We start from the raw sequence: 14,422 nt of genomic DNA on the forward strand, positions 1-14,422 counted from the left end.
TTCTTCAAAAGTGTACAATTAGGGAAAGGGAGTCCCGCGTCTCAGATGCTCACCATCCAGTTAATCCCACGAACGCTTTCTTTAATATGGAAAGCCCGGGGATGAACGTGACCCTCTGTTCCTAGATTACAAGCCTGTCAGGCGTCAGCGGAGGCCTGGGTGTGGGTCTCAGGCCCCTCGCTGGCTGCATGGCCCCGGGCCTTGGACTTACTGAGGCTTCTCCTCTTCGTGTGTAAACAGCGGTGATTCTAATAGTGACATCGGTTTTCTTTTCCCCCCCTCAGGCAAATTATTTAACCTCCCCAAGCCCTGGTTTCCTTTCCCATTAAACAGGGACAATAAGGACAATAATTGTGACCTAATAGTGAATTTTTACAAAGCAAATGCTCTCTTGTAAGCAGCATCCGAATCAGGAAAGGGAACGGCGGTCCTAGCATTGCGGCCATGGTGTAGAAACTCTGTGGCCTCTGCCCTCCGCACCCAGCAGAGAGCACGCCCCGTAGGACACCTGCGTGTTCCAGCAGGGACAGACAGACAAAGGAGGAGGCTCAGCGAAGGGCGGGTGGCAGGTGTCAGGGAGAGGCCCTCAGGCCGGGTGATGTCAGGTGCAGGTCGTGGGTTCACTGTGCCCCCTGGGACTGCCCTCTGTATGCTCTGCTGCACCAGCGGGCTTCACCCTGCTCCTCACTTGGCCCGTATCTGCACGGTCCCCTGCCCCGTCCGGGTCACTGTCTCCTCGCCGTCCAAGGAGGGGTCTGGATCCCCACATGCGGTGCCAGTGGCCTAGTCTGGTGCCCTGGGCGCCCGTGGCCTCCTCCCACTCGGGAAGGGCTGTGGACCAGAAGGAAGGGGGAGGAAGGAGGATGGCCAGCCCGAGCTGCCTCTGAGTTCTGGGCGGCGCTCGAGGACCACCTGGGAAGCCCCAGCGCGTCAGGACGCAGGTCACCCTGCTGGACTGGACTTCCTGCCAGTGGCTTTCTGAGGACGGAGCATTCGGGGGCCCATCGTGCGGTGATGCGTCCCATCCCGTGGAGAGTTTCTGGCAGTTCAGAATTCAAGAGGAAGGTGCTGCCACCCTTTGACTCAGAACTAGGTTCTAGAAATGAGACTGGCTACAGGAATACATCAGCCCAGACACGCTGATTGCCCGCCATGAGCGTGCGAGGTCGGAGTGTGGCCCTTGAGGACAGTGTTTTACGTCCACTCCCCTCCCCCAAATTAGCTCTTAGTTTAAGGTGACAGCCAGCACTTCAGAGAATCAGAATGTCAGGAATGAAGTGGCCTGAAAAGCCACACAACCAAAGTCACGAACGTGTTTTCAGAGGGTTTAATGGGATTCTATTAGAAAGTCACAGGAGAAAGTAATTTTACATGAGAAATTTCCCCCGGAGGCCGGAAACAATGGCAACCCCCTCCATCTAACTTTCTGGCTTTGCTGTTTGCATTTACTTTTAAAATGGAGATTGTCTTTTGACTCTAATGAGATAATAAGACAGGGCGCCCGGGTGGCTCAGTCGGTTAAGCATCCAACTTTGGCTCAGGTCATGATCTCTCGGTTCATGGGTTCAAGCCCCATGTCGGGCTGTGTGCTGACAGCTCAGAGCCTGGAGCCTGCTTCAGGTTCCGTGTCTCCCTCTCTCTCTGCCCCTCCACCACTCATGCTTTCTGTCTGACTCAAAATAAATAAAATTTTTTGAAAACTTAAAAAAAAAAAGAACATGACATTCTTACTGTATTCTAAAAGTGCAGCTCTAACCTTTCATCATCTCTTGTGGAGGAGGTCCGTATAGAGCAAAAAGAGAAAACACATTTCATTATTGCATATGCAAATCTGAATGGATATATTATTTATGTATTATATGAAATATTATATATATAACAGGTGTACCCATCTGTGGGTTGGCCTTGGCAAGATGACTTTGAATTCATTGGGAAACTTTTCTGAAATACCTTGAATTCACCTTTACTGTTGCCTGTTTTATATTTTTTTGTCAGGCAACTGACACTTTCTTTTTACTTAATTTTACATTTCTTTCCAAACACCACACAAATGAGCTTTAAAAGTCACCTCTGGGGGGCGCCTGGGTGGCTCAGTGGGTTAAGAGTCCAACTCTCGATTTGGACTGAGGTCATGTGATCTCACGGTTCATGGGATGGAGCCCCCTGTCGGGCTCCGTGCTGACAGTGTGGAGCCTGCTTGGGATTCTCTCTTTCTGCCCTTCCCCCACACTCTCTCCCTCTCTCAAAATAAACTTAAAAAAATAAATAAATAAAATCGGTTGAGCGGATCCGTGTTCTCTGGCTCTGGGACTCTGTCAGAACATGAGGCAAGGCTGTGGTTAGCTTGCAAATGAAAGTAATGTCCCAGTCGGGAGAAGGTTGGGATCAGAGTGGGAGCCGATGCGTCTGTGCTGCCTGCCACCAACGTTCTAATTTCTTATCTGGTTACATTTGCATTCGATTTACGATTCATGAATTTTCTATATATTGTATTTCACAACACTATGTCAGTGTTTAAAACTAGAAGAGGCAGGAAAGGTACAGTGTGATTTCCTTGGAAATTTTTTCAAGAGATCTTGGGGCCAGTAGGAAAAGCTTTTATGATGACTGTTTCTGAGTAGCATTAGGACCGTGATTTACATTAGTCAAAACTGTCAGCGAATGAACTTACACAGAGCAGCCAAGCTGTAGGGGCACTTAATGTTTCAATTAATTACGACAATTAGCTGCTTGGTTTTATTCTCTAAGCCAAGTGAGTGGGGCCAGAGATCTCTGAGATGTCTGGCAGCTGTAAAATCCCGGCCTTAAATCGCTTCTGGGGTTCAGAGATTTGGGCAGGAGAGGGGAGAAGCCCACGTCTTGGAAAAACAAGAACACCCGTGCTACCTGTGAGGCCCGTGTACCAGGGAACATCCTCCAGCCGTGAGTTCGGTTTCTTCGTAGTCTGGTTAAAGACACCTGGGTCCCCAGTCCCTGCCTTCAGTGGTCACGGTAACAATAGTGCGTTTCTTTGTAAATCATGAAACAGGCGCCGCTGGTTAACAAGTCCAACAGCACGGGGGCGACCTTCCCGTCCAGGCTGGACGCTTCCCTGAGGAACCCAGCGTGCCCCGGTTTTCCACCACAGATGGACTCAAAGTCTGCGAAGGCTGGAAAGCCTAGGACGCGCTCCGCATTGGGGGGCGGAAGCAGAAGGCGCGCTTGTGTCTCTCAGAGCACTACTCCTTGCCTCTGAAAATTGGCTGGGAAACGTGTGAACTCGCTGCATTTCCTAAGGCCCAAGCCCTGGCGGGTCTGAGAGCAACTGACCTCCTGAGGGGCCAGGACCGGCCTGCAGGCTGGACCAGTACTGGAAGGAAGGGGTGGTGCTCTGGGGGGTGGTCTGTGGCCCAGGGGCCCTGCCCAGGCACAGCCCAAGGGTCCTCAAGAAGGACAGGTGTCTGTATGGGGGGGGGGGGGGGGGGGGGGGGGGTCCTGCCCCCGCCCACGCGTGCACAGCCCAAGGGTCCTCGTGAAGGGCCAGGTGATTTGAGGGGTCCTGCCCACGACCCGGCCCACGCGTGCACTGTCTTTGGGTGCTTGGGGAAGGACAGGTGTGTGGGGCGGGGTGAGGGTAAGTGAGGAGGGGGGGCGTCCTGCCCCCGCGTGCACAGCCCAAGGGTCCTCAGGAAGGGCCAGTGTCCCTGGGGGGTGGCGTCCCGTTCTTGGCCCCCGCCTGGGCTTGCGCAGCACAAGGACCCTCAGGAAAGACAGGTGTGGTTTCGGGGGAGCCTCGGCGCGTCCCCCCCCCGCTCACGCGTGCGCAGCCGGCAGGTCGTTGGGCTGGTAGTCGCGGGCAGAGCCGGCCGCCACTGGGCTGTGCCGAGGCGGGGGCGGGGCGCGGCGAGAGCGGTCAGCCAATGGGTACCCGGCCCCGGCTGGGCCGGCCAATCGCGGCGTGGAGGTGGTCCCGCCCTGGGGGCGGGGCCGGGGCGCGCAATTAGCTCGCTGAGGCTGGGCAGTGGGAGAGGCTCTCAGACCGACGGCAAGTTCTGGCACCTGCCAGGTGAGTGCGGCTCCGGGCCAGGAAAGGGGGGGATACTGGGGCGGGGGTCCTGGGGCGGGGACATGAATGCGGGCCCGGGGTGGGGAGGCTGGGGTCCCCAGGCGGAGGGGGCGGGGCCCGAGTTTGGTGGCCAGTGCGGGCTGGGGGCGCGGGCGAGGTACCTGGGGAGAGGGATGCTGTGGCTCCAGGGGAGAGGCGGCGTGCTGACTGCGGGCCAGGATGGGAGGCCGGGGTCCTTGAAGGGCGGGCCCCCAGAACTCCCACCGATCCGTGAACTCCGGGCGGCCCGCCCCCCCCGAAGATTTGCAGGACGGGGCGTGTAGAGCTCCAGGTGTCGCTTGTTCCCCAGGAACGGCGCAGTTAGAGGACCGCACGCAGGCCCCCATTGGAGCGAAGTGCTGTTTTCCCCTGGCACAGACAACCCAGGAAAAGGACCACAGGCAGCCCCCCAACTTTAGAGGGGTGTCCCCTACGCTCTTGGGCACCCACAGTGCAGGTGATGCACCGTGACCAGCACCCCATCCCGCCCCTGTCCCCTGGCTACAGACAGTGCAGGTATAGGACCGTGAACAGCAAACCCCCCCCCCCCCCCCAATTGAGCAGGGTGGCCGGGGACAGTGGTAAGGGTTGTCAGGATTGTGCAGGAGGGGCCTCCAGGTGAGGGCCTGGAGGCCTGAGTCACCCAGACCCCGCTCAAGCCACGTGCCGTTGATGCGTTGAAGTGTTTGGAACAATAATTTCTCCTTTCTTATAAAGACGAAGTCATTGATCTGCTTTAGGATGAAGATAATTACTACCTGAAAACGTACGTGTTTCCCCTTCTCCCGGAGTATCACTGCTCCGGAAACTGAACTCTTCATCGTGTAGATTAGTTCTGAGTTTCTGAGATTTTGTCCTACTCTTTGTGTACCGCAGGAAGTTAGCTGTCTTCTGGCCTGGAAGCCTGAAGTCTTGTGCGGAGCTCCTGTGCAGGCGGAGTGTGCTGCCCCCTGGCCCTCAGGACCAGGTACTGCAGGGGTGCGCCCTATGCTGGCTTCACCATCAGCCACTTGTGGCTGAGCTGTGACTTCTGTGGGTGTGTTTGCGGGTGGGGCCGCCCCCGCCCCGCAACTTGAGCAGGAGCTGTTTTTGAGGGCTGTCTACCGGGCATGAGGTCTGTGTGTGCAAGAGAACAATGTGCAGGGTGAGGAGATGGTGTGAGAACATGCACCTGCCTGCATGCGGCCTGGGGGGCTGGTTGGTTGAGCATCTTACTCTTGATTTCAGCAGGTCAGGATCTCACCGCTCCTGGGATCGAGCCCTGAGTCGGGCTCTGCACAGACAGCTTGGAGCCTGCTTGGGATTCTGTCTCTCTCCCTCTGCCCCTCCCCTTCTTTAAAAAAAAAAAAAAAAATTTTTTTTTAACGTTTATTTTTGAGACAGAGACAGAGCATGAACGGGGGAGGGTCAGAGAGAGAGGGAGACACAGAATCTGAAACAAGCTCCAGGCTCTGAGCTGTCAGCAAAGAGCCTGACGCAGAGCTCGAACTCACGAACTGTGAGATCATGACCTGAGCTGAAGTTGTACGCCTAACCCACTGAGCCACCCAGGCGCCCCTGCCCCTCCCCTTCTTGAGCGCTCTCTCTCTCTTAAAAAAACCAAAACAAGGCCTCCTCGGTGGGTCAGTGGGCTAAGCGTCTGACTTCAGCCCAGGTCATGATTTTGTGGTTCGTGAGTTTGAGCCCCGTGTTGGGCTCTGCTGACAGCCCAGAGCCTAGAGACTGCTTCAGATTTTGTGTCTCCCTCTCCCTATGCCCTTTTTCCATTCACACTCTGTCTCTGTCTCTCAAAAATAAACATTGAAAAAAAATTGTTTTAAAAAGCGTGAAATGCAGTTAAAGCAGTAATTCCAGGGATGTGTGTACCTTTATGTGCTTTAACTAGAAAGAAAGGGGGGGGGCAAGATTATTGGCTCTACAACGTCAGCTAATTAGAAATAGAATGACAGAACATCCCAAAAGTAAAGAGAAGGGAGAAAAGAAAAATGAGAGGGTGGAAATTAATAAAGTGAGAAATAATAACACCACAGAGACGGAACACAAAGAGACTAAAAAAATGAAAGTCCCCGGCAAAACTGATCAAAGGAAAAGTGAGAGAGAGGTGGGCCAGGGAGCCAGGGAGAAGGCATAAATAAATAATCTCAGACATTGTGGTAGCACAGTTAGGGTCTCCCGAAGTGTCCATGTCCTAATCCCCAGAGCTAGGGACTCCGTGACGTCACACGGCAATAGGGACTTTGCAGATGTGATTAAGGCAAGGACCTTGAGATGGAGATGTTATCCTGACCCGAAGTATTCTCCAGTGTCCTTGGTCTTGGCCGAGGGAGGAGAAGTGTTTGGAGTTAGGCGGCGTGACGGGGACCCTGCTCACTGCCGTTGGCTCTGAGGCTGGAGGGAGGGCGTCGGGCCGGGGAATGCGGATGACCTCTAAAGCTGCACACAGCGAGGGGCAGATCTTGTCCCCGGAGTCCCCGGGAAGGGACACAGCCCTCCACCATCTTGATTGTGTCTCTGCGAGAGCCGTATAGCACTCTGACCCACAGAGGTATAAGGCACTACATCTGTGTTGTTTCAGACTCACTGTGTGATCCTGTATCACAGGAGCAGTGGAAGACCAACGCGGGCGTGACGAGCGGGGCTAAGCCTGTGCACGTGGCAGAGATTAAAACCACAACAGGACCACGTCATAAGTAGCTCTACAGTCCTAGAATCAGTGGATACATTCCTCAAAAAAAAAAAAAAAAATCTAACTTGCCAATACCGGCTGAAGGAAATTGACGAGACCGGAAAGTCCAAATGGCATTTAAAAAGTTGAGTAAGTAAAAATTTCCGGCAAGAAAATAGAAGCTCCAGTCGGTTTCGTGGACTGGTTCTACCAAATATTCAAGGAAGAGAGAATTCAATTTTTTTTTTTTTTTACATTTATTTATTTTTTGAGAGACAGAGAGAGACAGAGCACAAGCAGAGGAGGAGCAGAGAGAGAGGGAGACGCAGAATCCCAAGCAGGCTCCAGGCTCCGAGCTGTCAGCACAGAGCCCCACGCAGGGCTCGAACTCACATGACCTGAGCTGAAGTCAGATGCTTAACCCACTGAGCCACCCAGGTGCCCTGGGGAGAATTCGAATTTTAAACTGTCCCAGAGAGTGGACAGAATCCATGTATTTTATGAGGTTAGACTTGATAAGAACAGTGTGAGAAACGAAATTCCAATCTCATGAACTTAGACTTAAAAAAGTCCCTGAGACAATTAGGCAAATGAATCTAGCAATCCTTTATCCTAGGAAGCCAGGATTGTTAAAATTTAGAAGATCTATTACTTTTTTTAAAGTTTATTTATTTATTTTTGAGAGAGAGTGCATGAGCAAGGGAGGGGCAGAGAAAGGGAGGGAGAGAATCCCAATCAGGCTCTGCGCCATCAGCAGGGAGCCCCACGCGGGGCTGGAACTCATGAACCATGAGATCACGACCTGACCCCAAATCAAGAGTCAGACGGTTAACTGACTGAGCCACCCAGGTGCCCCGAAAATCTATTACTTTTGAATCCCCACTAGAAAAACCGCATGCTCGTTCAATAACTACAGGGAAGACACTTCGTAAAATTCAAACCCCATTAATAGTAAAAACTCCCAGCATGTGGGGGTGAAAGTGAACTTCCTTAATCTGCTAAAAGGCATTTACACTTGTATGAAATAGAAAGAAAAAAAAAATTACCCCAGGAGGCTAAGACAGCTGGCGGGAGTTTCTGTTGGTGCACCTGTTTGCGAAGGGATTGGGTCACCTAGCGACACTGAAGATGTGCGTGCCCTGTGAGCCAGCATCTCCGGTCCTGGGCGTCCATCCTCGGAGGGAAGGCAGACACGCACGTGAACGTCTGCGGAAGCGTGTCCAGAACGCCCGCCCCCTGGGGGTCACGTAAGATGTATGCAGAACTTAATTTTTTCAAAGTAGTGAAAATGAGTGAACTGCGTGTAGGATAACAAAGAAAGTCTCAGGAAAATACATGTTTGTGTACAATACCTAGAACATGCAAATCTAAGCAGTATATGAGAGATTGAGAGAGGGCCCGAAGGACTGGTAATTAAAACAATAAACTAAAGACGGGGTGCCTGGGGGGCTCAGTTGGTTAAGCCGCCGACTTCGGCTCAGGTCATGATCTCACAGATCGTGAGTTCGAGCCCCGCGTCAGACTCTGTGCTGACAGCTCAGAGCCTGGAGCCTGCTTCGGATTCTGTGTCTCCCTCTCTCTCTGTCTCTCTCTCTCTCTCAAAAATAAAGAAACATTTAAAAAAAAAATGCCTGCTTCCTTCGTACTGCTTTCTTGCCAGCCTTACACGGAAAGCGGGCCTGCTCAGCGCCTGGAGGACTGAGCTGTTCTGCTCAAGGCAATCTCCCTTTCTCCTCCAGTATTTCAGTTCCTCAGGCCCTGTTTTCTGACAGATAATTCATAAGATAACAGATACTGTGGTTGTGGACGCATTGAGGATGTCGGCTAAGTGATTTGCCTCTCATCAGAACTTAATGGCGCTTCGAGGAAAACCCAGTCGTGGGGGGTGAGGGAGGCCAGACTGGGGATCAGTTCTGATCCCCGTGAAATCTCAGCACCAACGCGTTGGTAAACTTTGTGATGGGAAAGATACCATTTTATCCTTTCTTTCCAATATTAAATGATGTAAGAAGCACGATACTGTGTAATCCTGAGCCCGGCCATGCGATGAAAACATCTCAGTGTGTTTAAAGTGTATGACAGAGTTCAGGGGCACCTGGGTGGCTCAGTGGGTTAAGCGTCTGACTTCAGCTTGGGTCATGATCTCACGGCTCATGAGTTTGAGCCCCGTGTCGGGCTCTGTGCCGACTGCTAGGAGCCTGGATCCTGTTTCAGATTCTGTGTCTCCCTCTCTCTCTGCCTCTCCCCCCCGCTTCAAAAGTAAATAAACATTTTAAAAAGTTTAAAAAAAACTAATAAACTAAAGCAAAGGAACGACAAATACAAAATTAGGTTACTTCAGTTACCACTGGGAGGGAAGGGGTCCCAAAGGAGGTACTGATCTGTTCTGTTTCGTAGTAGAAATAAACCTACGCGGTGCCTCATGTGGAACGAATGGCAGACGGTCAAAACAGCAGAATTCTGTGTAATCAAACCTGTGGTCTGCCCATTACTGTAGACGGGTGGGGACTTGGGAGGTAATCTAACCCAGCCCACAGACCCCGGGAGTTAAACGTTTTACACAGTCATCCAGCGAGTTGAAGCATGGCTAAGACAAAGGCGAACACCTTTGCAGCCAAATGCATGTTTTATTACTGCGGGATGTTGCTTCTTACGAATGCTGTTTAATTGGCCTGTTATTTCATCTAATAATGTCTGTCTTCAGAAGAAGAACTGCTTAGGAGATTTTAGAAAACGGTACCATTTTCCCCTCAGACGTCATTGTTGCTTATCTTCCCCAACATAGCCGTCTTGTCTAAGTATCACTTGGGAAGGAAGGAAGAAAAGGGATTAAAACAACAATGTCGTGACCATACGCTGAGTCATATCTACAAATGCTCCACATGTTGGCTGGACCTAACCCTGCAGGGCCCAGCTCTCAGCGCCAGGAAGGGCGGGGCTGTTTGTGTCTCAGAGAAGCTTCCCGGTAGTCCGCTTTTAAACAACACAGCCAGAAATAATCTGGGGGACAATTAGATGAAAACTGAAAAAAAACCCAAAGTGATCAGAGTTAACTGAAAGGTCTGACTTGGGGTCAAGGCAGGGAAGCTGATGGTCCTGGTGGCAGCACGGCGATCGCGGGCAGTCACCAGGGCGCTGGCTGCCCTGTTGTGAAGGTGGCTTGTGATGTATCGGCTCACTTTTTACGTTGGTGGCTCAGTCGGTTAAGTGCCCGCCTCTTGATTTCGGCTTAGGTCATGATCTCGCAGTTTGTGAGTTCGAGCCCCCATTTGGGCTCCTTGCTGACAGGGAGGAGGCTGCTTGGGATTCTCTCCCTCTCCCTGTCTGCCTCTCTCTCTCTCTCAAAATAAATAAACATTTAAAAAAATACTTTAAAACGTGATAGAAAATAATAGAACTGACTGTAAAATTATTTAAAATTTACATTAAATGTTGATGCCCCAAAAGATGTAGGTTTAACTAGAGAGGAACAAAGGATCATGCTTTGAGAATCTGAAAGCAGGAAAAATAAAGACAATTTAAAACTCAGTGTTTATGTAAAACTCTTCCAACTGTACCTCTTTTCCGCTCAACTTAAAAATGAACCATCTTGGGGTGCCCGGGTGGCTCAGTTGGTTAAGCGGCCGACTTCGGCTCAGGTCACGATCTCGCGGTCGCGGTCCGTGAGTTCAAGCCCCGCATCAGGCTCTGTGCTGACAGCTCAGAGCCTGGAGCCTGTTTCGGATTCTGTGTCTCCCTCTCTCTGACCCTCCCCCGTTCATGCTCTGTCTCTCTCTGTCTCAAAAATAAATAAACGTTAAAAAAATTAAAAAAAAAAAAAAAAGAACCATCTTGAGGTACAATTTACCTGCTATAAAATTAACGTACCCGTTTTCACTTAACAGCCAGATGAGTTCAGAAAAACGCATATGCCATGTATGCACCCCCCCCAACCACGACAGACAACACTGCCTTCACCCCAGATTTTCTTATGTCTCCCCAGATGACTCACCGGCTCCCCCGGGCCACGTCGGCTGTTTAGAGCTTCGTGTCAGTGGGAAGACACATTCCCGCGTGTCTGACCTCTTTCGTCTGGCATAATGTTTGGAGATTTATCAATACTGTTCTTTTTTATTACTGAGTAGCGTGCCGTTGTCTGAATATAACCAGATAGATCTGTTTATCTGCTCACCTGTGGATGGGTTGTCTCTACCTGGGGTCTCTGGAAGAAAGCTTCCAGGCTAATTCTTCTACAAGACTTTTGTGCACACACATTTTTATTTTAGCTGGGGTAAGCACCAAGAGTGGCGATCCTGGGTCGGCGGTGAGTGTAGGCGTGATGTGTGACAGACCGCACCCAGTGCTGCGGGTTAAACGGACTGTTTGGGCTCCTATAATCACGTGTGACCATCCTACCTTCTCCACGGACTTGTCGGCACTTGGTATTGGAGACTTCACTGCATTCTCAATCTGGAGCGTGAACACCTCATTGTATTTCTTTTTTTAAAAGATTTATTTAAGTAATCTCTACATCCAATGTGGGGCTTGAACTCACAACTCAAGAGTCGCATGCTCTATGGACTGAGCCAGCCGGGAGCCCCCACCTCGTTTTAATTAAGTTAGAATAGGGCCGGAGGGTCACAAGCAGAGTGAAGAGAGGCGCACGGGAATGAGGGAGTCCTCAGGTCATTGGGGAAATGACTCCTCAGCCACAGGGGTCCCTCTGGGGGAGCGGAAGCCGTCCTGGGAAGGCGGTGGGTTGGGGTTGTCCGCCTGCAGGCTGGAGGGTTGGCCCAGGAGCTGAGCTTCCTGGAGCAGGTGGGATGAGGGGCAGCCATCGGCCCAGGTGAGACTGTTCGGCCAGCTCGAACACAACCTCCCTCGGGTCGGTTTGATCAAAGTCTCATCAACCGCCGCCTTGCTGCCCTGTAATGACCCGCGTCCCAGAAATCTGCGAGAAATACCTCTTTTAGGGACAAGCTTTTGAATAATGGCGATACCTAAAACACAGTGTGAGGCGCTACCCCAGCCAAGTCTCCCTTGGTCTCCAGCCTGCGGATAAAAACCGGAGATGGGAACAGCAACAGACCGCCTCCCTCCTGCCTTAGCCTCTGTTAATCCCGTCACCTCATGTCTCTATGAGGCAGAGCCCCGGCTTGAATGTGCTGGAAGCAGGGGGAGTCCTGCGGGTAGCTGGGAGTCAGGTCAGATCACGCATGCTCTGCGTGAAGGCTGGCCGCGTGCGGATGGACTGGAGCACGCTCAGAAGGAAGGCACTTCTGGAACCCCCGGGCTGGCGATATCGGAGGCTCCGCGCAGGGCAGGGGACGCGGGGCAGGGGAGGGCAGGTCTGGGGAAGCCTGACTCAGGAGGGCGCAGGGCCGTGGCCGTGGCAGAGGGAGAATTGCTTTGTAGCAGAGAGAGGAAGCCAAGCCGTGAGGGAGAGCGTGGGACCCCGAGGTGTCCCTGGGGGATGCTTCGGCAGAGGGATGTCGAAGGACAACGTTCTACTCCCAGCACTTGGACACCACACGCGTGGAGTCCCTGCACCAGCCAGTTCTCCCGGCATCAGCCCGGGGTCCTACAGCCTGTTGGCGTTCAGCGTCACGTCCCCAGGCTAAAGGGCTCCATCCTGTCCTGTGCTTCTGACCCGCGTGGTTCCCACGCCCCCCCGCCTCAGCTTTCAGTCACTTGCCCCAGTGGCTCGAGAACTCAGGAAACCCCTTGTGTGCACTGGTTTGTTCTGTCATAAAGATACTACTTACCTGGATGGCGAAGGGTGCTGACCAACGGCTGGATCAAGAGGCACGTGGGCTGAGGTCTGGGAGGGCCCCTGGGAGCTCCTGTCCTCGTGGACGTGGACGGGGTGGGGGTGGGGAGGGCATCACCCTCTCAGCACGTAACACGTACACCCGCCCGGAAACTCCCTGAGCCCCCCACTGGTGGGAGACACTATTTTACGGGGGCTTCCTCACGTAGACATGACGGTCGTTAGCCCAGTGTCGGGCCCCTGTCCCCTCCTTGGGATGTGGGGGTGGGGCTGAAGGGCCCAGATCGTGGCCCCGTGTTTCCACTGACCAGCCCCTGCCCTGATGCTATGCCGGGTCACCTCATTGGAACAACTGTGTTCCTACCACCCAGGAGAGTGCAAGGAATTCTGGAGCTCTGTGTCAGGAATTGGGAGCAGATACATGAACGCTTTTTAAAAATTATATCGCAGAAGTGTAACAAAAACCACGTTGGAAAAGGTGGGGGAGCAGACAAGGCAGCTGGGAATGAGAACACATCCTAGGTTGGGTTCTGCCTTCCAGGAAGGGCCCTGGGGAGCTGGGCTGCAGCCCCGCCCGCCCTCGCTGTGCGTCTGCAAGTTTGAGTGAGGGTAAGGGGGTCAGGAGGATTGGCCTGTTTGGTGCATTGAAATAAAGCCAGACTACAAGGCTGAACTCTGGGCAACAGAGTCGCCAAGATGGGGTTGGGCAGGAGCAGGGACACCTTGTCCCGGGTCAGAGCCAAGGACTACATGTCTTGCGTGAGGATAGGAAGGGGCAGAGCGAGGTCACCCTCGAGCCTCAGGACTCCTGGGTAAGATGGGAGGAGAGGGAAGGTGCCGGTCAGCCCCATGGGGTTGCTGGAAGAAGGAGTCACCGTGGAGGGAGCGTCCGTGAACCTGGTGGAAGGAAACTCTGCATCCATGGGCGGTGCAGCTTGCACCCAAGGGACCCGGGGAGCACACTCTTGCGAGGCGTGGGATCGCTCCCGCCACGCTTCCCGTAGCCTCTGCCGTGGGTACGGCTGTCTCTCCTCTGCGCTCACCGGCCTCCTGGCACCGAATTCCCGGAGTCCATGGCGGGCACCACGGCCTGGCCTCCTCTGCCCCGGCTCACACAGCACCACGATCTCCCTGTGCTTCTCCGGACGGCCCTCAGACGGCAGCGGGGACCGGGGTGACCGCGGAATCAGTATGAGTGCGCATGGTTGGGGCACAAGATGCCCTGCTTCCCACTAATGGAGGGCCTCAGGCCAAGGGGACAGCTTTGGGGCACAGGCCTGTCTCGGCCGTGTGTCTCGCTAGGCACGGATGACTCCTACGCTCGGCAGCACTGAGAACCGCAGCTTGCCGTGGGCAGAACCATGGCTCCCGGAACAGAAAAGAACCTTGTAGATCATCCACAGGAGTCTTCTTCTTCTTTCCCTTCTTCAACATTCCTTGCCAGCTCCAGCCCCTCCAGCTTGGAATTGTTCTGCCAGAGGCTTGGGCGGGGGTGGGGGGGGGGTGGGGGGAGGAGGGAGGCCGAGGAAGGGCGTGGGGGAGGGAAAGAGCTTGTGCTGTCCGTGCGCACCGCGTGAGGAGGGGCACGGCCCTGCGGATGGGTTTCAGGACTCGAGCGTCAGCCCCGCAGGAGCCAGGAGCCACCTGGAGCGTTTAGATGGACGCGTGGCATGTGACCGGCCCCTCCCCGGTGCTGCAGGGGTCTGGACATGGAGCCGCCTGCTGTCCTGAGAGCCCCCCCACCCCCCACCCCCGGCCTCTCCTCCACTGGACGTAGCGCAAAGCAAGAAAACAGCTTAGTCGTTGTTGCAAGTTCTCTGGGAACAAAAACGTTCCTGTTCCCCGCCTGGAACAATGCTTCCTTCTCCCCACCAGATTCTAGCGACCCATCTGAAACAGAGGGGCAGTGTTACCCCCAGCTTCG

At 53.5% G+C, this 14,422-nt stretch overlaps 1 protein-coding gene across 2 annotated transcripts in view; it reads left to right on the forward strand.

The window, feature by feature from the left end:
* CLN8 (CLN8 transmembrane ER and ERGIC protein) overlaps positions 1-10,862 on the forward strand; it is a 43,906-nt gene extending 33,044 nt beyond the window's left edge. The window contains exons 3-4 of one of the 2 annotated variants that reach the window (XM_042934166.1): positions 4,961-5,051; positions 10,732-10,862. In XM_042934166.1, the coding sequence (XP_042790100.1) occupies positions 4,961-5,051; positions 10,732-10,829 (189 nt within the window). In that variant the 3' untranslated portion in view covers positions 10,830-10,862. Of the gene's footprint in view, positions 1-4,960; positions 5,052-6,659; positions 7,021-10,731 lie in introns of those variants that run through there. The other variant, XM_042934165.1, reaches the window with a different exon arrangement.
* Positions 10,863-14,422: the final 3,560 nt, after the last annotated feature.

The sequence above is a fragment of the Panthera leo genome, chromosome B1 (genome assembly GCF_018350215.1).
Source record: "Panthera leo isolate Ple1 chromosome B1, P.leo_Ple1_pat1.1, whole genome shotgun sequence".
NCBI lineage: Eukaryota > Metazoa > Chordata > Mammalia > Carnivora > Felidae > Panthera > Panthera leo.